The sequence below is a fragment of the Primulina eburnea genome, chromosome 4, assembly GCF_022965805.1.
Source record: "Primulina eburnea isolate SZY01 chromosome 4, ASM2296580v1, whole genome shotgun sequence".
Classification (NCBI taxonomy): Eukaryota; Viridiplantae; Streptophyta; class Magnoliopsida; order Lamiales; family Gesneriaceae; genus Primulina; species Primulina eburnea.
The window spans coordinates 5,666,416-5,689,523 of record NC_133104.1 but is presented as its reverse complement, the minus strand read 5'-3'; the positions used below and the strand labels follow the sequence as shown (position 1 = coordinate 5,689,523).

Here is a 23,108-nt window from a genome sequence, read left to right as displayed (position 1 = left end):
TTCTAACTCCTCTGCTAAGCCGGCTAAGCCGGGCCTTAGCAAAAAAATAAAATTCAACGCGCCCACCCTCTAACTCCTCTGCTAGGCGATTCCTTAGCAAAAAAATAAAAATCAACACCTCCACCCTCTAACTCCTCTGCTAAGCCGGGCCTTAGCAGGAAGAATCAAACTCTCACCTCATAATATCATAACTCCTCTGTTAAGCCGGGCCTTAGCAGGAAATAAAATTCAACACCTCCACCCTAACTCTGCTCCTCTGCTAGGCGATGCCTTAGCAGAAAAATAAAGATTCCACCTCGTCATCCTCTAAATCCTCTGCCAGGCGACGCCTTAGCAGGAAAATAAAATTTTTCTTCTCCCCAACTCTGCTCCTCTGCTAGGCGATGCCTTAGCAGAAAAATAAATATTCTCCACCTCACCCTCTACTCCTCTGCTAGGCGATGCCTTAGCAGGAAAAATTTAACTTTTCTCCCCCCCACTCTTCTCCTCTACTATGCGCAGCCTAAGTAGGTAAAATAAAATTCATATAATCCTCATAATACAAGAACAACCACGAACTTAATATAAGAACTTGGCTTTATTAAATATCAACTGATAACGTAAGACAAATTCAGGAACGAAATACATAAAAAATGAAGTAAAGATATTCTCTAAGGTGGTAAGCGTTCTCATGCCTCTTTAGAGCCTTACTCAGCGCATTCTCCAACTTTCCTCTCAGCTCTTCTTGTACCTCCACATGACAAAGTTACCCACTTAGAAGCTTCTCCGAATGACTCTACAACTGCAAGACTGAGCTCAAGCTTCCATGCGAATGCTCGCGACCTCTCTTTTCTTATTCCTTCACGATTCTTTCATAACAACGACGTGCGACTTTTTGGTACCCGCACAAGACTCCAACTCCTTTTTCCACAGGAAACTTAAGCTTCTGATGATAAGTGGAAGCTACGACTCTAAAATCTTTTAAGGCTGGCTGCCCCGGGATTCCATTATACGATGAGGGAGTATTCACTACGGTAAATGTTATCATCTTTGTCACCCGCCGAGAGTCACGTCCCAAAGATAGGGGAAGAGTAATCTGACCCAGAGGCGGGATGACATGTCCTGCAAACCCATACAGCGGGGTGGAGACTGGCTCAAACTCAAATTCTTCTACCTTCATTTGATCCAACTTGCTCTTGAACAAGACGTTCACGGAGCTTCCATTATCAATAAATATCCTTGCCACATCATAATTGACAATGGTGGCCGTCACCACCAAGGCGTCGTTATGTGGAGTCACAACGCCTCGGAGGTCTTCCGGCCCAAAGCTGATGACGGGGTCTTGTGGTAAGTCTGCACCACTATATATCTCAAAGTTCTCCAATCTTCTCCCATGTGCTTTCCGAGCTCGCCCATAGCCTTCATCGGTAGCACCGCCCGAGATCATATGAATCATTCCTCTCATAGGGTAATTATCCTCATTCGTTCCCATCCTCGGTTCGACGGGCTCCTGAAGGACATATTGACCTCGACCTTCCCCTCTCTGCTCCCCATCCCCCTGATTTATCCATGGAGGACTTTGACCACGTCTAGGGGACGGGTCAGACCTCGGTCGAATCCCGGATGTGGATCCTTCTTGTCTGTCCCGCAAAGGAAATCTAGCACTGCACTCAACCATTCGTGACTTCTCCCACCTCCTCACGGGGTCCCTCACCTCCATCACCTCGTCACGACTCCTATCCACGGGAACATGTGATGAGAATTGTCCTCTACTTCTAGTTCTGTCTTCCTCTCTTTCCCCCACACCCCTCTTCCTTCCTCCTTTCTCCACTCCCTCAACTCTACTTCCTCCGTGTCGGTTCTCTATCCTTCTGTACCGTTGGGCATCTTCCAAGTTTACATATTTCTCAGCTCGAGCCAACAATTCATCATAGCTTGACGGGGGCTTCTTGACCAGCGACTTGAAAAACTCCCCTCCCCTCAATCCTTGGGTAAAGGCACTTATCATGATGTCAGGAGTGGCCGCTGGTATCTCTAACGCTGCGTTGTTGAAACGCTGAACAAACTCTCGCAAAGTTTCAGCTTCTTGTTGTTTCACCACAAACAGGCTCAAATAATTTTTTTGGTGTTTTTTGCTGCTAGCGAATCTGTGCAAGAAAGCAGCTGAAAAATCCACGAAATATCGTATAGAGTTGGGCTGCAAGGTGTTAAACCATTGCTGGGCTGACCTCACCAACGTGCCCAAAAACACTCTGCACCTGACCCCATCTGAATATTGATGTAATAGGGCCGCATTCTCAAATCTCCCCAAGTGTTCTTCGGGGTCAGTATGTCCATCGTACTCTCCCACATTCGACTGTCAGAAATTTGGAGGAAGTCCTTCTTCTAAAATGGCTAGTGAAAAGGGACTTCTTCTCTTGGGTGTCGGCGCTCTGCTTCCCAACTGCTGCCTCAATATCTGTATTTCCTTCCACATTTCTCTCATCTCACCAATCTCCCCACTTTGGTGGGGCTGTGTCTCTTCAACCGGCCCTCAGCATGTTCCTCTTGCTCTTGGCGAGTGGCTTGCTCTTCAGCAAACATAGATTCTTGGTTCCTCTTCATAGCATCATCCACTATCCGAGTGATAAAGTGGCCCAACTGCTCCAGGGTCAAGTTCCCCACATTTTCATTAGGACGGGGTTGCTCGACCCTGTTCTCTTGACGAGGCTGTTCTGTTCTCGCCTCCTGATGGGATTGTTCCTGCCTTGCCTCAGCATGAGACTGTTCGGGTCCCCTCTGAGGACTCGATGATGCTGAGGTAGCTCTTCTACTCCCTCTCTTCCCTACCATCTCTACGTCTCAACTCAAATCTTCCCACAGACGGCGCCAAGTGATACTCACGGGAAATTTAGGGTCCGATTCCAGCAAGTGTCACTAGTCCAGACGCAGGTTTTGAAATTACCCTGAGCCTGAAATCACAAATAAGATCGTTAGGAGGGGGCCAGGAGGGTGTCCTGGCATAGCCCCTCCGACGCTCAAGTCAGAGACTGAGGATATATGGGGGGAGCAGCTAAGGGTGCTGCTGAAAACAATATAGTGAGTTTTTAATCATACGCTCAAACCTGGTATTTATAGGAGAATACATGGGCTTGTCATGGGCCATTCACCTGTGGGCCTTAGAGATGGACCGGGAGTTTGGGCCGGATCTTGATGGATTTATCCCTGGGTATCAATTGTGTTGTAATAAGTTTTGTTGTTTTAACAAAAGAATAAAACAAATAATTGTTCTTATAAAAATACAAAAATTATTGTGTATCGTATCATCGAAATATTGCCCCCGCACCTCAATATTTTCGCAGCCCAGGGACAAATTTTTTCCTCACTATATCCGATTGTACATGATATTATGAAAATATTATTTTTATTTAACCATCCTTCCAAAATCTCATTCAAAATATTCACGTTGATTAGATGCCTCTTTTTAAATTTAAAATTATATTTTTATTTTATTTACTTGATCTCATATTTAATTACCCTACACCAAAATTACATAATTTAAAAACTCCTCGATTGATATTCAAGTGTATCTTCTTCTCTAAAAAAGTGCTTTATTCTCTTGTTCCTACATTTTTTCCAACAAAGACAAAAGGGTGGATTCTGAAAAAATTATTCTTGAAGGATGGAATATCGAGGTAGAAGCTGTGATTCTAAACAAAGATTTTTTTCCAAAATTCTCTTATATGAGATAATCGAAAGAAGTAAGTGGAACATGTATTTTCTTAGATTTTCATAGTATTCTAAATCTATAAATATGTGTTTTGTTGTATGAGATTCCTTAACAATGATCTTTGTGATACAAAGTTTCTATTTTGATTCGGACATTGTCTAGCAGAGTAAAACTAGAAACATATGATCAAATTTGGAGAGTACAGTCACAATTATGATCTTTTCTAGATAGTTAAGTCAGAAAAATTATGATCAAGTCTGGAGAGTTAAACCAAACATTTAAGAGTGGTCTCATGTGAGACCGTCTCACGGATCATAATATGTGAGACGGGTCAACCCTACCATATTCACAATAAAAAGTAATACCCTTAGCATAAAAAGTAATACTTTTTCATGGATGACCCAAATAAGAGATCCGTCTCACAAATACAACACGTGAGACCGTCTCACAAAATTTTTTGTCAACATTTAATATCGATTATGGGTAGTTAAGCCCAAAACTATTAGATTATGTCTTTTGTGATATGGTATCACGTTTTTATCTGTGATACGGGTCAAGTCTACCGATATTCATAATAAAAAGTAATACTCTTAGCATAAAAAGTAATATTTTTTCATGGATGACCCAAATAAGAAATCCATCTCACAAAATACGACCCATGAGATCGTCTCACACAAGTTTTTGCCAAACTATGATATGATGTGGAGAGTTGAGCCAGTTTTTTTATGTTTATCATTTTTTTTAATGTTTTTAGATGTACTTGTGAATAAATCATAAAATTATGTCTTGTGATTTACAACAAAAATATCATGATATTTTTAAAATTGAAAATCACTCATCCGATGCATTCCTTTCAGATAAAGATAAATTGAATATAAAAAAATTAACTGAGTTTTGGGGCGGGTGATTTGGCTTAGAATCATGTTGATGTTTCTTTGGTTTATTCATGTTAAACTTATATTTTGGTTTTTACATAAGTCTAGGTAGTTGACTAGTTTGACTGTAAAATAAATTAAATTGTGTTGTTGATATTGTATTGTTTTATTTTGAAGTTGTAAAACAATTGTCTTTTTCTTTTTTTTTATTTGGAATAAATATTGTTGTATTTATAGTTATCTATCTTGGCTTATTGTTCTTTTGAAAAAAAAATTAAATTATTAATTTTGAGAATGCTATCGATGTCTTAAAGCATGACAAAGTTAGTGGATCTAAAGGGTATTTCTCGTTTTGAAATATGCATGAGAGTATTAAGTAAGGTCATAAGTGTACATTATAGATAATATAAACAACATGCACAATAGTAACGATATAAATGTAGATTAGTTCTATTGTTTATGAATATTACAAACTTTCGTAGTTTTTCTTTTTCATCTTAATATATTGTTTTTCTGGTGTCTTTGGATTTTTAGGTTGTTTTCGATTCTTTATGTAAATGTTGATAGCTTCTCTTCATCTCCTATGTCAATTGATTAGATTTTCTACTTCTTTGTGCTCTTATTGTCTTTTTTCCCTCTCTTTTGTGTCATGTGGCGAATTATTTTTTTTCTTTGGACCAGCAGTTTAAGAAAACTGTTGTTGTTTGTCCAAAAAACACGCTTATAGACAACGGTTTATAAAACAATTGTCTTTGACCCCCTAAAAAACGCTAAAAGACAACAGTTTACTTAAAATAATGCTCAAAAACAACGGTTTTCACTAAAACTAGTGTTAAAAAATAAAAGACACGGTTTTTTTTTTTGTAAAATCGTCGTCTTTTAAGTGTTGTGTATTCGATATTTTCTATGCTATGTAGTTACTCCTCCCCTATCACATCTTCTGATCCAACTCTTCGTCTTTCTTCTTGGCTCCAACTTCTTGTATTCATTCTCCTAATTGTTCACTTATTGATTATATTCTCAGAAGAGCCATATCGTTTGTGAATCGAAATGCAAACGAAACCGAAAAACCCAGACAAAAACGATCACAATCACATACTTAAATAGAGAGGAAAAATAAATGATGACGCGTAAAATTATATACTTGATTTACATTCTTAATAAATCAAAATTAATTAAATTTTGACTGATGATTATGAAACCTGATCGGTGCTTAAGAAAGAGGAAAGAAACATTAATTAATAATTAACTTATGAAATTTTAAATTTTGAATGATATTCACATTATTAAGAAAGAAACGTTAATTACTAATTAAATTATGAAATTATACTTAATTCACATTTTCTTAATAAATAAATATAATATAATTTGCAAACTCAATCTATATATATATATATATATGTATATATATATATATATATTTCATTTTTAAAAAAGGAAAGATATATAATGAATATTGAAATATGTGTGCTACAAACGAATCTTTATTGAAAACATAAATTATATTAATTTTTTTGCATTGATTATATCAATCAATTTAATTTGTGATATAATTTTGTGTTACTATGATATATTTAATTTTTATTACAAACTGTATAAATAAATTTTAAATAAAAAAGATTGTAATGTTCAACATCAATATATATATATATATATATATATATATATATATATATATATATATATATATATATATATATATATATATAAAGATATATCATGGATATTGAAATATGTGTACTGCAATAAATGATCACTTTAATTATTGTTTGCATTGATTATATCATTTCATTTAATTAAATTTTTTAGTTTAATTAAATTTTATATTAATTCAAATGTAATTTATGTTTTTTATTTTTTTTATTCAAACTGAAACTAAATTCTATTGAAAATATAAACTATATTAAAAAAATTTGCTTTGATTATATCAATCAATTTAATTAAAAACTTTATAAATAAATTTAAAATACAAATGATTGCAATGTTCAGTATCATTAATGAGATAAATCATTCAAAAACACATTTTGCTATTTTAAGTAATTTTCTATCCAAATTACTTACTAAAATAGAAATACAATATTTAATTAGTTAATTTAATTTTTCTAAAAATAAAATTGGTTGAGTATTAAAAATTATTACTAAAACAAAGTTTTCCAATGGACATTAAATTACCATTTAATAATCATAATTTTTTTTATCCCAAATGCATATTATTTCGAGATTACCTTAATGGGAAAGAATTAATGTATTGTAGCTTTCTTCCAAAACCATATGTGTATTGTATAGTTTGAATTGTCTTCTTAAAAATTCAAATAAGAGCGCAAGAAAAATTAAAAGAGATAGATTCAAAAGAGTTTCAAATGGACATTAAACTACCTCAATAAACATGTGTATTACACTCAATAATAAGAATGTTGACACTCAATGCATGCAATTCGAGATTTCCATAATTTCAAAGAGTTAATGTATGATATAATTCTGCCAAAAGCATCCAATGTATAATTTTTGTCTATTGGGATGTTTTATTTGAATTTTAAATTATAAATAATACAATATTGAAAATTATATTAAAAATAAATTTTATTTAATTTATTTTTCTAAATTTATCTACTCCAAAATTGAATTCTGAAATGACTCATCTTTTCTGCACCATATCTGAGTTGAATCCTTCCAAGATATAATGTTCGTTTAAAAAAAAGTATTTCTCATTAATTTTAGTGAACTTGATTTAAAAATATTTTTTATCACATGTTAAAAAATAATAATATATAGCTTCTCAAAAATTAAAGAATTAAATATGTATTAAGGTTGGTGGTCGACATCAATACACTAAAAACGATAAACATCATGTCATTGCCATAAGCTAACACAATCTAAAATTTTGATATATGATAGTGATTAATAGCCAAAAATTTAATCGGCATACGTTGTATTTAAGAATGTTTTTAAAAATTTGAGAAAAAATAATTTTTATAATTATATAATTTTTTCAATTTAAATGTCTATTCATTTTTCACTAATTTTTAATAATATCATCCCATGCATCGCACGTGTTAAAATACTAGTAGTCTCAAAAAGTGGAGTGGATCCTTTCTTTTAATATGCATGTGTAGATCAAACGAAACAGATCAGAGCTCAATATCAAGAAAATAAAATGAAATGAAAGCTCATTCCTTTACATATGTTTTTTTTTCCATTTCACTATACTTGTGCTTTTCCGTATGAAGCAGACATTGGAGGAATACCTTGTTGATTTCTGAAAACATTAAATGGATCAATAATTGTCTTGGCTTTGACTAATCTCTCATAATTTTTCAAGAAATATTTCTCTCCCCAAATCCTTGCCATCTCCACTGGATCAGCAACTGCTACACTGCTATTTAAGTAATCCATAACTCCAAGATCGAAGTCCATGTAGTTTATGTAAGCAGCCCTTGGGCCGGATGAAACATATGGTGTCATTTCATTGTAAAATCCTCTGATCCACTCTATATAATTATTGCTTTTGAAGTTGTATTCTTCTTGCCATTCAACTAAATATTGTATTCCGTAAAGGTTACCTTTTCTGTGAGGGAAAGCAATAGATTCACTGCTTATTTCTCGCATGGCTCCTCCGTAAGGATCTAAGATAACATATCCCTTTGGTTCCTTTTCAAGAATTTTGATGGCAGATGTTAGTCCGGTTTCTGATATGGGAGCCCTGACATAGTCTGATTTAGCCTTGAAATAGTGCTTATCTAGTAGAAAACGGTCGTTTAAGTCGGCAACCGAGCTTCCGTTGTCCAGTCCTGAAAAGTAAAGAACGGACTCGATCCAAGTCATTTCTTGGCAGTCCTCTGGTGAAATATTCAATTCTGGAAACACCCCATTTAAGATTGATATAACTTCTGATTTTGGACCTAAAAAGAACCCTTTAAACGTAACCGAAAGACCATTTTTTTTCATCTGTGGCAAGCCTGCCCCAACAAAAGCCGACAAATAAAAGTCATTTCCGAGCTCCGGTGCAACATGCTGCCATTTGTTGACTAGTTTTGACACGTGACGCCTTGGTCCAGGCCTAGAAAGAATGAAACATGTCACCGTTTCGGGTACTTTCAGCAGCTGGATTTTCCATGCGTAAACAATGCCCCAAATGCCGCCGCCTCCTCCCCGAATGGCCCAAAACACGTCTTCCCCCATGGCTTCCCGGTCTAGTAGCCTGCCGTTTGCGTCAATAAGAAGTGCATCCACCACATTATCAGCAGCAAGGCCGTATTTTCTTGATAATAATCCGAATCCACCGCCGGCTATGTGCCCTCCAATCCCCACAGTGGGGCATGATCCCGCTGAAAATCCAAGAACTTGGCTCGACGCTGAAATGGCATAATAAGTCTGGCCTAGCGTCGCACCTCCCTCGACCCAAGCTGATTCTGATTCGACGTCCACAGAAACTCGATCCAGATTCATAACGTCTATCAGCACAAAGGGCGATCCATCATTAGATACATATGAAGTTCCCTCATAACTATGTCCACCACACCTCACTCTAATTTCCCAATACCCTTTTTCGCAACACTTAACGCTGTTTATTAGCTGCTCTCTGCTCACTGGCAATATGATGGCTATCGGTTTCGGGACCGAGGTACCAGAAAAACGAAGATTTTGAATCGAAAAATCAAGAAAACTGAAGTAAACACTAGGATCATTATGAGAACTCGGGTATATGGTGAAATTTCTGACATTATGATCAATCAAGCAAGATTTAAGCGTATCAGCGTGTTGATGACAGAGTGCAGAAGCCAAAAAAATACAAAAACACTCGAAGGAAACAATACATAACTCGTAGAACACTTCATATTTTAATGCCGTTTTATGTCAATTTTCTTGAGAGTACATGCCCTTATAAGGAAAATATTGGAGAATCATTTCTCCAGTCGAAGACAAAAGGATGAAGAGATCAATGATGAAGAAGCAGATTTACTAAACTTGGCCGGCCTACATTTTTTTAATGCAGACATGCACAAAAATGACCAAAAAACACTGATAGCGAAAGGCGCCAGTTGCGTAAGTTTACATGCAGAATTTTTTAACCCGTTTTGAAGTTTACTAATAAAACCGTTCGACTGCTAAAAACAAGGCCTGCCTTCATCCTTATATTGTTTTTAGTTTTTAGTTCACTGGGAAAGGTTTCCTGGCAGCTTCCAAAAAGAGTTGACAATATGACATTAGGGAACAATATATATAACAGTAAACTTGGATTAAAGATACTTCTAATACCAGAACTAACAATGAATATCGAATATGAAACATTACTTCTTTTTTTATTTTTAATGCAGTCTGACACATGTATTACAAAGGTTTCTTGTTTTGTTTCCAAGAAGAAGAATCCAAGTACATGCAGCTCAAAAGGATTCTTTTAAATACTAAAGTTGCCAAATCATTAAATAAACAACTCAACAAGTACTCAAACATACAGAACTCCATATACTCGCGACTAGACCTACTCCACACAATTACTCAGCCAGACCTATGCTTTGGAGCTGGAAATAGTGCAAAAGATATCTGAGTAGGACTGGACCTCCTCTGAGGCCAGATAGGTCACCACCTCAAGGCTCTGCCTTGACAGAGGTCAGAGGTCAAAAAAAAATCGTTGATTTCATGTTGTTCCAAAAAGAAAAAATAGCAGTGCCAATGTAAACATGACTAAATAAAATTATGCGTTTATTGGGGATTTAATCCAATTTTGTAAAGCCTGAATAATAAAAGTAGAAGACTCATTAAATAATTTTTTAAGAACTTGTATGCATTAAATGGTAATGTTGGTCCAATATGTTTATCATTTTATTGGATTAATAACACATGGATTGGACTTTTATGCGTGCTTGTTGATTATTTAGCCACTTTTCTTAAATTTATTTAGTTGGCCGCATTTCAAAAAAAAAAAATTTGTGATGCTTTTTTTATATATCTCTATTTTCTTGAATGAAATATCATATATATTATTTAAAACAAATCATATATTTTTACAATATCGTTTCGATATATTTATCATTTAGCTATTTTGATGGTTTATCTTAATAAATTTCATTTTTTGTCGATTTTCTTACAATTTTTGCTAATTTCAGTATTTTTCAATATAATTGTTCATATATATGACACTGTGTACGATAGATTCATGTTGATATTGTGACACATGAAAAAGAAATCTCAAAAATATAAATATATAAGTCATAAGTTATATTTTCCATGTATATATTGTTTTATTATTTTTTATACAGAAACTGAATTTTAGTTATTTATCGCAACAAACGACCTCTTTTTGATAGATCGCCCGAGGTCCTTTGAACCACATGTACAGCTTTGTATTGGAGTAATACTGATTTTCCCATTTACCCCCATAAATATTTGTTATTATCGGAACAATTTTTTTTTTTGGACTGATCACTTGATGCCTTGTGAACCACATGTACAACTGTGTGTTAAGATAATTTGTAATTTATAGAGTCATTTTCTAGAATATTTACTAGTACTTCGAAATTCATCTAGGAATTTTGAATAGCTAGTCAAAGAGTGGAGTTAATAAGCCTTGAAAATGTTAGACTTGGTTTATAAATATGCTTATGTAATTTGCATATTATCAATAATAAAAAAATTAAGTTAAACAAAACAATCAAGTGTATTGCATCACTTGAATCCCTATCTGTCCTACTTCAAAATTATTCCGATGTGCCCTTCAAATTTGGTATCAGAGCAGGACTTTTTCTTTGCGGTTTTTGGAAAATTCTGTATCTCAATCAATTCCAAATACTTAAACTCATCATCGTCTTTTTTGAGTGTGTGAAGATTCTTCTAACAATAGTACGATGTTGCAGTCTGATGTCTGCTCCTTCTGTCAATAGTACGACGTTGCAGTCTACTTAGTATGTTTTTTTGGTTTAAACGTGTCAAATTGATCAAGAATTCGACTATTCGATTGATCAGTTGAACTGACTTAAATCATCATGTTTAGTTCCAAATGATAATCCATTCAACTGACTTACTAATTCAGTTATCTTTGTTCAGTTCCATTAGATCCGATGACTTATCTCATTAATCTTCAATTCGGATAACTTCAGTTCGGATAACTTCAGTTGTATGGTTTCAGTTTAGTTGAACAGTTCTACAAGCTACGATACTTTATTTGTCAAACTTGAAAACTTTTAATTCTAACAAAATCAGATATCACGAGTTAAAACAAAAAGCTCACATACAGTAATTTGCTAAATCAATTTGGGTTGACACTTAGATAAGTTCTATTTTCATGCTACTGTAATGTTGTTCGAAAATGCTACTAGATTCCTGCTTGAAAGCTCGAAATATTACTTCTAAGTTTTGGATGATTTACTCAGAATTTGTGTAACAAAACTCAGAAATTTGTGTGCTAATTGTAGGGAAAAATCTGATTGTTAGTCTCCCAATTAATAGTCATTATTAATTTCAGGCGCAGCTCATTGTCCGTACAACCTCATGATATCGGAGATCACCCATGTCCTCTTTGGCCTCAGCATTTTATGCCCACCAGATTCCGCTGGTTCGTCTCCGAACCACACCGTACTAGAAGAGGTCTGCTCTGATATCATTTTGTGGCATTACAGATTCGATGATTGTCCTCATTTACCAACACATGTCTTTTTTGTGTATTTATTGCATCACTCACACGCACCCTGAGAAATTCCTAGGGGGTCACCAATCCTCGAATTTTCTCAAATCAAGCACGCTTAACTTTAAAGTTCTTAAGCGTTGAGCTACCGAAAAGATGATACATACTGATGATATAAACTGTACATATCAAATCTTTTAACCTTCCTCAACTGCACAGTCTCATATCTGAACAGTTTCAGAATCTCTCTCATTCCGTTGTTAGATCAGTTCATTCATATTCTCTTCGCCAAGAAGCCTGCCAGAAGCCATTCATTGTTCATGCAACCTCATGGTATCAGCGATCAACCCTCGTCCTCTTCAGCCTCGGGCATCACAGTTGGTTGTGTGATCGAGTCTTTTCAACTTTGCATGTGTTTATTCTTGAGAGTGTAGATATAGGTATGTGGATTAATGCTATGATTGTATTTTCGATCATATAAATGTTGTTAGTGTTGTTTTAATTTTTCGGTATGTTCTATTTACGAGGAAGGTGTGCCGAAATTTATATGGGTCAAAATGATATTTTTTTTACTCATTTTCGTTGTTTACATTAATAAATCTGGATTGTTTGGTCATTAAAATCTAAGGAACGTGGCCCCCTCAATGATCAATGACTCTATATATTATGTATAGACATATTCAAACGGGCTTGCAAAGGGTCGAAAAAATATAAACACAACCCACCTATTTTAGGTGGTGGGGCATTTCAGCTCGACGGGATTGACCAATTTTGTATGTAATTTGGGGCAGTGATGCAGGTACGTCCACCATTTTGGTGATTGGGAAATTTCAAATCCACCTCACTTATTTTATATGTCACGAAGAGTCTAATCCATTTCAACCTTTCTAAATAGATATTGTCATGCTCTGGGTGTAGACCCACGTGAACATTATTATACAATAGACTCTTATAACAACTCTTCTAGACTCTATATCCATCATATATAACATGTTGACAAATATTTGATATCAATCGTTCAATTAAACAAGCATAATCATGAAATGATGTAAATGTGGAAGTAGTTTAAAAAATTAAAGAATAAGAGAATTAAACATATGTTAAATTAATTTTCCCCAAAATATTACCATATAAAGTGCTCCTTTGGTTTATGTCTTATACATTTCTCTCACACACTACAACACAACAACATTGTTCGATCATTCCTTATGTAAGGTCTACATGATGCATAATTTACACATCGTCGGATCCAAATCAAATTTTTGATAATCCAACAATTACTACATTGTATATGCCACGTCCATTAGAAAGAACGAGATAAGATCTCGGGTTCTCCTTGGAAGGTTATATTAACCCAAAATCAAAGGTCGAAAGTATTCGATTTGCATGCATGGTCATCGCGTTTCTTTACCTATAATTTCGAATAGCCTTGATTCCCCATAATTGAAGACCTCAAATTTCCTAACTGAAAAACAACGGTGTTGAACATTGCCTCCTTAACTATAAATATCAATAAAATTTCTCCACGATATTCCATCCCTCGGAGTTCAAGGGGAATCAAAAAATAGGCTACAACCCCTCCAGAGCTCTGAAATTAATATTAGAAAATTTTTACAAACAAAAAAAAACAAAGAAATTTGAAAATTTAAAATGGGATACGATATGGGAAGCAAGAAGAAGAAGGTGGCCGTCGCGGGTCTCGCCTCCATTCTCTTGGTGGCGGCCGTGGTTGCTGTCACGGTCGGCGTCTCCAATAAAGGTGGAGACAGCAGCGCTGCCCCAACCAATAACGGCGCTCCCACCATCAGCGCCTCTACTAAGGCCGTGAAAGCCATTTGCTCCCCCACAGATTACAAGGAAACCTGTGAGCAGTCTCTTGCCGATGCCAACACCACCGACCCAAAGGAGCTGATCAAGTTGGCATTCAACTACGCTGTTAAGAATATCGGAGAAGTCATTCAGAACTCGACTCTGTTGAAAGACGCGGCCGCCGATGAGAGGACCAAGGGGGCCTTGGACACTTGCCGAGACTTGCTCCACACCTCTATCGACGACCTCCAGAGATCGTTCGAGAAGTTCGGCGAATTCGATGTCAGCAATTTGAATGAGTACGTTGAGGATGTTAAGACATGGCTTAGCGCCTCTATCACATACCAGGAGACTTGCATTGATGGGTTCGAGAACACCACCGGTGACACCGCAGAGAAGATGAAGAAGCTGTTGAAAACCGCGGGAGAGTTATCCAGCAATGGCCTCGCAATGGTGGATGATTTCTCCACCATCTTGTCTGGTTTGAATTTGGAAAGCTTAGGCAGCAGCCGCCGGCTACTAGGATCCAGCCAGGATTCGATCCCTTCTTTCGTGAACCCCGAGGCACGAAAGCTCCTTTCCGTCACGCCCATATCTTTGAAGCCGAATGCGGTTGTGGCACAAGATGGAAGCACACCGTATAAGACCATCAAGGCAGCCATAGATGCCATCCCGAAGAAGAATAACAATACTTTTGTGATTCTTGTGAAGGCTGGTTTGTACAAGGAAACTGTTATAATCCCAAAGAAGGTGAACAACGTTGTGTTGATCGGAGAGGGGCCGACAAAGACTAGAATCACCGGCAACAAGAACTTTGTCGAGGGCACCCAAACCTTCCACTCTGCCACTCTTGGTGAGTACGCTACACCTTTGCATGCATGTTTCTCCCTTTCTTTTTATTACAAGCTCCCCCCTTATCAATTAATGATGATAATACTTATACGGTGTGTTTGGTTGAGTGGATTAAATAAGGATAGATTAATAGTCCAATATTTATCGTTAAAATTTTAAGTTGTTTTAATAATCATTTTGACCCGATTTAAGATCCAATTTTATGGATAACTATTTGATTAATAAAATTGGATCTTAAACCGGGTCAAAATGATTATTAAAACAACTTAAAATTTTAGTGATAAATATTGGACTATTAATCTATCCTTTTGTAAATTTTATTACAATGACCAAAATGCCCCAAATGCTAATTAAATATATATTCTTAAAATAATTGGATAGCTAATTAAATATTTTTAATTATAATTTACATTTATTAAAATTAATTTAAATATATTTATTAGAAATAAATATGTGAATATGCAATTAATTTAATAATTAAAATAGTAATAATATTTTGAATGTTAATGTTAAATAAAGTTTAGTAATAATTATAATATTATTGTTTTTTTAAAATAATTATATATATATTTAAAATAATTTGATAGATAATTAAATATTTAAAATTATAATTTACATTTATTAAAATTAATTTGTGGTGTGAGTAGGGTTTTGAAATAAGAGAAGGAGAAAAAGGTCATTTGTGGTGTGATGATAATTTATCCCACCTAATTTATTAGATTAATAATCAAACAATTAATCATAAAATTAGATTTTAAACCAAGTCAAAAGGATTAGTAATATATCTTAAAATTTTAACCAAACATTAGATAAAAGTGTGATTATTTATTTATCATTGGTTAATCACATCAACCAAACACACTCATAAGATTAAAAATGAAATGTAATTATGTTTGCAAATCCTTTTCATAAGTTACTTTTTAAATTTATTAATGTGATTTTTGTATCCATTACTATTAAATATATGTAATTATTAATTTTAGTGTTATAATAAACTACTGGCAAAAAAGTGAGAAAAATTATTAGTATAAAATAAGATTTAAAAACAGCAACTTAACTCTTTCTTCTCCTACTTTTTCAGCCGTGAACGGAGAAGGTTTCATCGCCAAGGACATCGCGATCGAGAACACTGCCGGCCCCGAAAAGCACCAAGCCGTGGCTGTTCGTGTTTCTGGAGACAAGGCCATCTTCTACAACGTCCACATGGACGGCTACCAAGACACCCTCTACGCACATGCCTACCGCCAGTACTACCGCGACTGCGTCATCTCCGGCACCATCGACTTCGTGTTCGGCGACGCCTTGTCCATCTTCCAGAAAACCCGCCTGGTCGTCCGCAAGCCATTGAACAACCAAGCATGCATGGTCACCGCACAAGGCCGCAAGGACCATCGTGGAGTCGGCGCCATCATTTTCCAAAGCTGCGACATCGTGGCTGAGCCAGCTTTCACCGCTGCAAAGCCCGCCTTGGAAGCCTACCTCGGACGTCCATGGAAGGAGTTCTCCAGGACAATCATCATGCAATCCAACATCGATGGGTTCATTGCACCGGAAGGGTGGTCTCCATGGGCCGGAACTTTTGCTCTGGATACATTGTACTACGGTGAGTACCAGAACCGTGGAGCCGGGTCGACTCTTTCGGACCGGGTTAAGTGGAAGGGTATCAAGAAGATCACTCCACAGATTGCCAGTAGCTTTTCTGGAGGAAAAGTGTACACTGATGATTTGTGGTTGAGGAGTTCTGGGGTGCCATATGTTCCTACCCTCGTCTAAATTAATGAATTGAATCATCATTCTCAGAGGAACATCTTCAAATTTCAATTGGTTTTTTTATTGTAATTTGGGATTACTTCAATTCTTGATCAAAACATTAAGACAACAATTTCAAATAAATTAGGTTACCTTTTGAAATTTCCAGTTATGGAATATAAAATTTATTTTCTTTTTACAATGTTATGAGATTATTTTGAAAAATGTGAATGAACTCCAAGGCACGTTTGCAACGCTTTATTTTAAGAAATGTTTTCTCCATCGCTTTAGTCACATGGATACGAAAAATTTCTCTCAGAATACAATGAAGATTTTCTGAATTTTCTAGGTAACTAAATCAAATCAGAATCTTAAATGTTTTTCTTGAACTAATGATGTCATATATATATATATATATATATATATATATATGAAACATTGATTCAGAACGGACGCGACTCTTCATGAAACAAATGCACCCTTTCATGAAACCACATCATGAAACAATGTGTTGTTTTCAAAGAGTTGTCTTTCCTCTTGCGAAAGGTTGTGTGGCATCTGAATAGCTTTTGGGGACACCTGACCGGGCAGGTCGATTCCTGTAATTTTCACAATACGTAGTAACTTTTTTCGTTATCAACAACAAAATAAATTATGAAAAATTGATCTAACATATGATTCTATTAAAATTAATTTATATCGACCATCTTTTAATTTATTTTTCCTAGTATCAATCCAGTGGAGCTTGGTTTTTCACAGTGAAATTCCCAACTTTGTGAGTTACTAAAAATTGAGAATGTGAGCATAAATTAAATAGTATGTATTAGCAAGGATGATAAGACAAAAACTTGTATGAAACGGTCTCATGGGTCGTATTTGTGAGACGGATCTATTATTTGGGTCATTCATGAAAAAGTATTATTTTTTATGCTAAGAGTATTACTTTTTATAGTGAATATGGGTAGGGTTGACCCGTCTCACAGATTAAGATCCGTGAGACGATCTCACATAAGACTCACTCGGATGATAATGGGCACAGGTAAAATGGGTGTCTGACCTGAATCCAATTCGTTTGGATAGGTTTGGATAATGTTAAATGGTTATAGATCAGGTAATTTATATTCATGTTTTGTATCCGGTTAGGTATGGGTCGGGTAATGAGTTTGCTTGTTTAAATTTTTATTATAATAAACATTAATCCTCACAATACTCAAAATACTGCTTTCCTCATCTCTTGAAAATTTTCTTTTATATGCGATTTTATGGTTTATATATAATTTAATATTCAATAGATATTCGGGATGATTACATTTTTCATCCTATAATTTGCACTTTTTTCACTTTTGGTCGTGTTAACAATGAACTTGCATTTTTAGTCATGTTACTTGTATGTTTTTTTCTCATTTATGTTCATGTTAAAATGAAGTTGAATTTTTATTCATGTAACTTGAATTTTTTTCATTTTTGCTCCTTTTTTTGGCGGACGTGGATGTCGACATGGATTTTTGGAAGAAAAATTTCATGTGTGTCGTGCTTTTTTATAATATTATTTGGAAAAAAAATCGTTGGGTTCTAGTTGAAAAGAGGACAAAAAATGAACAAAAACATGTAAGTTACATTACTACAATTGCAAATGCACTGTTAACTGGACCAAAAAAGAAAAAAAGAAAACATGAAAGTTAACTAAAAATACAAATTCATCTTAACATGAAAAAAAATTGGAAAAATGTGAATTACAGGACCAAAATATAATATTTCCTAGATATTTTGTTTGATTTTATATGCTTTACTGGATGGCAAAGAATTGTTGGCTTTGTTTGACATATAGAACCCTTCTAACTTCGGGTATAAGCCAAGGCAAATATAGGTCTAAATGAGTTTTGGCGAGTCTCAAGTCTTGCGATATCTGATCCAACCCGACCATAAGCTTGGCTATTTAAGAGTGGGGGTGTATACGAATGGGTGGGCCATATAAGTACTCATATTGGTAGGGCCGGACCTTTTACGAAGCCAAAGAGGACCACCACCTCACGGCCCGATTTTTGAGGAAGTCCAACATATATATTTTGAGTTGATGACATACTGAAATAAGTTTTTTTGGCAAAATATTAAATAAAAAGAAAAGTAATTTGAATATGTTTTTGTTTATAATTGATCAAATTCGATCTTTTTTTCAAGTTCAGTTCGAACAATTTAAACAATATCAAGATATTTTGAAGCATTTGTTGAGTTTGGAGAAGTTGACGAGTTAGTCTTTAACTAGCTTGATGAAGTATTGTATAGAAGTTCAACAATTTTTTTAGATGTTATGGTATTTGGCAAAACTGAATAATTTATTCTCATATAGTTATATTGTCCATAATATTTTGTTAACTATCATCGTAATAGTTGCATAAGCAGAAAGAAGTTTATCGAAGTTGAAGTTAATAAACATTCATCTTAGATTAATAATGTCACAAGATAGACTAAATAAGCTAGCTATGTTGTTAATTAACAAAGAAATGATCCGAAAACTGGATTATACAAATTTGATAAATACTTTTTTCTCTAAAATAGCTATTTATGTAATAGTGAGTCTCATGTGAGACCGTCTCACGGGTCATAATTCGTGATACGGATCAACCCTACCTATATTCACAATAAAAAGTAATACCCTTATCATAAAAAGTAATACTTTTTCATGGATGATCCAAATAAGTGATCCGTCTCACAATACGACCCGTGAAACCGTCTCACACAAGTTTTTACCTTTATGTAATTAGAGGGCACGACAACTTGGGACATTCAATTGAAAATTCATTCTGCAGTGTGCTTGCACGCGCACACTTGGGCAACAATGTTGGCCTACCCCCACATGCATATTTTGATTCCATTCCTTTTTATTTAATTTTTTTCATTTCTTAAAAAAAAATTCTTCTCACGGTTTATAGTTTTAAAAAAATCAATATTTTATTGCAAAAATATGAACGGTTTTAATTTATATATTCAATCGCTAGTTAACGGCTAGTTAACGACTATTTTAATTTTAAAAAAACAATCAAATTTTCATCTATAAATATTCATCACATTTCACAAATTATTTCAATTATCCAAACATATTATTCTATATTGTAAATTACTCCAAAAATCTTCTCTACTATTTTCATCATCTAAATTTTATTTTTGTGATCCTATTTTTTTCGAAATTAATGAAAATAGCCGAGTTTTTTCTAGAAATTTTGTTAATTATCCAAAAATGTCGAAAGAAAATTATTCTTCCCAAAATTCACAAATTCCACCAAATCATTCATATTTTTCATATCCACCAAATTATCTACATAATCTCTATAGATCAAATTTCTTTTATAGTCCATATCCACCAAATTATCCATATAATTCATATCCATTAAACTATCTTTCTATTTCACACGCAACTGGTATGCATTTTACATCTTCAAGGAAATGAACGAGGTCACTCGAGCTTATGTCCAGGAGACTCAACTATCCTGTATGCCTTTTAAATCAATTACAACCAGCATGCCTTATAAATCAATTACACTCGTAAAATAAGATAAAATAATTCGAAGTAATAAATATATTTAAAAATAATATTATTTATTTTAAGAAATAATCATTTAAATTGTGTAAATAAAATTGAAAATGTATTTATTAAATGTAAATAAGAATGAAGATGAATGAATGGACAGTAAGACCCGCAAATAATGAGCGTTGACGTTAAAATTAACATGATAGAATGAATGCTTTAATATAATTTGTATGTGACATGTGAACGCTATCATAAAAGAAGACTCGTTGACTCGTGTTTGCGGACACGAGATTTCACCAGCTTTAACCATATCTTTTTTATTTCAAATTGCATTATAACATATATATATATATATATATAGAGAGAGAGAGAGAGACACGCATATTTTTTTTATTGATAATAATAATTTAAAATCAAAATTATTAAAACCATTCATTTTATTTTTTGAGTTCCAATCACAAATCCTCATAAAATTTAAAATTATATTTATTAAAAATTTTAAAAAAATTATTACACTACATAATAAAAAATTTATAATATTTTATTGACCTATAAATTGAAAATAATAATTACTTTTAATAAATAAAATTATTTATTTTTTATTAATTATTATGTAACATTTAATGTTTAATTATTTTCTATAATTTTAGTTAATTTATATATTGATTTTGATTATAACTCAAATTCTTGCACATGATATTTTTCATTAATCTTAAAAATTTATCAACATACATATATAAGAATAACTATAATAAATTAAATATATTAAAATTTTATAAAGTTACCATAATTACAAATATTTTAACATACTTATTATTTATTTCCACGTACAAATAATTGTATTTTTTTTGACATATTTTCAAAAGCAAAATTGATATATTTTGTATATAAAAATTTATTTAAAATGGATGAAATTATTTTAAGTTTGATTATTTATTAAAATTGAAACTTATTGTTATGTATTTTAGAAAAATATTAATTATTTAATTAAACATGTTGAATTGAATAATTGAAGTTAATTGCACTAAATTTAGTACTGATTTATTTATTATTTTCGTAAAATCAATATGTAAAATAGTATATTGATATAGAGAAATATTTGATATAAATAAAAAGTTATAAGCTGTTCAATTGTTAGATCAAATAAAGTTTAAAAAATCATAATAATAAATTACAAAATCCATAGAATTCATAAAAAAAAATATATAAATGTCAATAAAAGTTATACAAAATAAATTTATATTTGTGATTTTAAACTTTAAACCATGAGAAATTAACATGGAAGTCGTCCACATAGAAACATGAAATTAAGTCTCCAATTACTTGATTATGCATGAATCATCATAAAAGAAGACTCGTTGACTCGTGTTTGTATGTAATATGAATAAACTTATATTTTACATGTTAATTATGGTAGGGTTACACAAATCATAAATCTAAATAATAATCAAACGAAGACAAGAATCAGTGGTTATTGGGTTAAGAGGATACGTGTACTTGTCCCTCATTCCCAACAACCTCAACAAAAGTAGAGAAATCACGTAAATACAACTTGTCTTTAAATAATAATAATAATAATAAATAAATCCACTCGGCTTTTAATTATCTTATCTAATATACACACATATGCACGAAATATACACACATATGCATACTCCCCGATCTCTTCAACGTGTCTCACTAAACTACTGTCGATTTACCAAAACTTAGGTCCCATCTCCAATCTTGAATCAAATAGAAGATATACACAAATCACTGGGCCCGTGCAATTTACTCAGCTCGGTGTTTGAACTCGGCTCGATTCTTGATTCGACTCTCGACGGCAGCTCTCCAAGTCTCCATTGGTGGCCATGCTGCTGCTCCCGGTCTCGCATGGTATCCCTCCACTTGTAGGGGACCTGATGCTTATAGTTAGTATCCTTTTCAAATAGGCTAGCCCGTTGCCAGGTGACCTAAACCCGGCAGGGCACTGGGCCGAATCGTCCTCAGACTGAACCGGCCTCCTAGGGGGAACTTCTATTCTCACAGCCATCAAATCTAATCCTTTCCTCCTAGCAGTCCCGCCAAATTCATCTTGCTGGCATGGTGGGACCGGTTTACTTTTCGAGCTCGAACCAGGTTCGGGTACATTTGCATCCTCAAACTTTCCATTTACGGTGAGAACTGGGTTCAGCTGATTCACCACTTGTTCGACCGGAGAGCGGCATAGGGGACAAGTGGAGTGGGAATGGAACCACATATCAATACACTCGGTGTGAAACGAATGGCCGCATTTAGGAAGGTGGCGGGTAACCTCGTTCTCCTCGAACTCGGACAAGCATACGGCGCATTCGGAGGGAATCCCAGTCTTGGAGGAGTGAAGATAAACCGGGAGTGAATCCAGAACCGCCTTCTCGAGGCCTCGGTCGCCAGCTGACACCGCATATCGGTTGTCAGTCAGCAGCACGATCTGGGGCCGACCCCCGCTGCGCCTCTGACGGCGACGCTGGAGCTGGCGGCGGCGGAGGTGGATTAAGTACCATCTGGCGTAGAGGTGGAAACCCACCATGGAAATGATGACGGCAAATAGTATAACAATGGCGCTGAGCATTATTTTCCCGCTCATGGCGTACCCTCTTCCCGCCTCAGGCTTCAGACGGAAATCCGTATCCATATCCGCCATTAAAGAGAGCTTCAGCAAGAGAAAAAAGAGAAGGGAAACGAAAATAGAAACCCCCGTGAAAATAAAGTCGACAACAACTGAGAATAACAGACAAAGTTTCGGGTTTATATGCGAGGATAAAGAACAAGAGAAGGAAACTTCTTGTTGGTTTCTCCGAAAGAGCACCGGTCTGCTATGTGGGGTCCAAAAGACTTGCCACAGACGCCGGGGTTGACGCGGGATTGCGAAATGACGGGAAAGGGCAGTGAGTGTGGACGGGCTCTGTGGGGGTTATATACATTGATCGAGGTTAAATTCGGGAGACATGGGAAAATTTATTATATAGTCAT

General features: G+C 34.7%; 4 protein-coding genes across 4 annotated transcripts; 1 reads left to right on the top strand and 3 right to left on the bottom strand.

Moving 5' to 3' along the window:
• Positions 1-1,032: 1,032 nt before the first annotated feature.
• LOC140830020 (uncharacterized) lies at positions 1,033-2,811 on the bottom strand. The gene is made up of 3 exons (XM_073193298.1): positions 2,470-2,811; positions 1,154-2,335; positions 1,033-1,101 (listed from the first exon to the last, which is right to left on the bottom strand). Exons 1-3 carry the CDS (start codon positions 2,809-2,811, stop codon positions 1,033-1,035), a joined length of 1,593 nt encoding a protein of 530 aa, XP_073049399.1.
• Positions 2,812-7,640: 4,829 nt separating this feature from the next.
• LOC140830019 (berberine bridge enzyme-like D-2) lies at positions 7,641-12,161 on the bottom strand. The gene is made up of 2 exons (XM_073193297.1): positions 12,046-12,161; positions 7,641-9,277 (listed from the first exon to the last, which is right to left on the bottom strand). The coding sequence occupies exons 1-2, from the start codon at positions 12,159-12,161 to the stop codon at positions 7,765-7,767; spliced, it is 1,629 nt and encodes a 542-aa protein (XP_073049398.1). The 3' UTR covers positions 7,641-7,764.
• Positions 12,162-13,728: 1,567 nt separating this feature from the next.
• Positions 13,729-16,759, top strand: LOC140830774 (pectinesterase-like). Its single transcript, XM_073194248.1, has 2 exons — positions 13,729-14,843; positions 15,924-16,759. The coding sequence occupies exons 1-2, from the start codon at positions 13,832-13,834 to the stop codon at positions 16,613-16,615; spliced, it is 1,704 nt and encodes a 567-aa protein (XP_073050349.1). The 5' UTR covers positions 13,729-13,831; the 3' UTR covers positions 16,616-16,759.
• Positions 16,760-21,536: 4,777 nt separating this feature from the next.
• Positions 21,537-22,873, bottom strand: LOC140830773 (RING-H2 finger protein ATL64). Its single transcript, XM_073194247.1, has one exon. It carries the CDS (start codon positions 22,777-22,779, stop codon positions 21,892-21,894), a length of 888 nt encoding a protein of 295 aa, XP_073050348.1. The 5' UTR covers positions 22,780-22,873; the 3' UTR covers positions 21,537-21,891.
• Positions 22,874-23,108: the final 235 nt, after the last annotated feature.

What these genes read in the sequence shown, in the direction of transcription:
- LOC140830773 (XM_073194247.1), bottom strand. Translation starts at nt 22,779, where the DNA reads ATGGCGGATATGGATACGGATTTCCGTCTGAAGCCTGAGGCGGGAAGA.
- LOC140830020 (XM_073193298.1), bottom strand. Translation starts at nt 2,811, where the DNA reads ATGGTAGGGAAGAGAGGGAGTAGAAGAGCTACCTCAGCATCATCGAGT. An exon ending in CCACCAAAGTGGGGAGATTG is followed by an intron (nt 2,336 to 2,469) that starts GTGAGATGAGAG and finishes AATTTCTGACAG; the next exon opens with TCGAATGTGGGAGAGTACGA. An exon ending in GCAAGTTGGATCAAATGAAG is followed by an intron (nt 1,102 to 1,153) that starts GTAGAAGAATTT and finishes ATGGGTTTGCAG; the next exon opens with GACATGTCATCCCGCCTCTG.
- LOC140830774 (XM_073194248.1), top strand. Translation starts at nt 13,832, where the DNA reads ATGGGATACGATATGGGAAGCAAGAAGAAGAAGGTGGCCGTCGCGGGT. An exon ending in CTTCCACTCTGCCACTCTTG is followed by an intron (nt 14,844 to 15,923) that starts GTGAGTACGCTA and finishes CTACTTTTTCAG; the next exon opens with CCGTGAACGGAGAAGGTTTC.
- LOC140830019 (XM_073193297.1), bottom strand. Translation starts at nt 12,161, where the DNA reads ATGATATCAGAGCAGACCTCTTCTAGTACGGTGTGGTTCGGAGACGAA. An exon ending in GTGATCTCCGATATCATGAG is followed by an intron (nt 9,278 to 12,045) that starts GTTGTACGGACA and finishes TCATAATGTCAG; the next exon opens with AAATTTCACCATATACCCGA.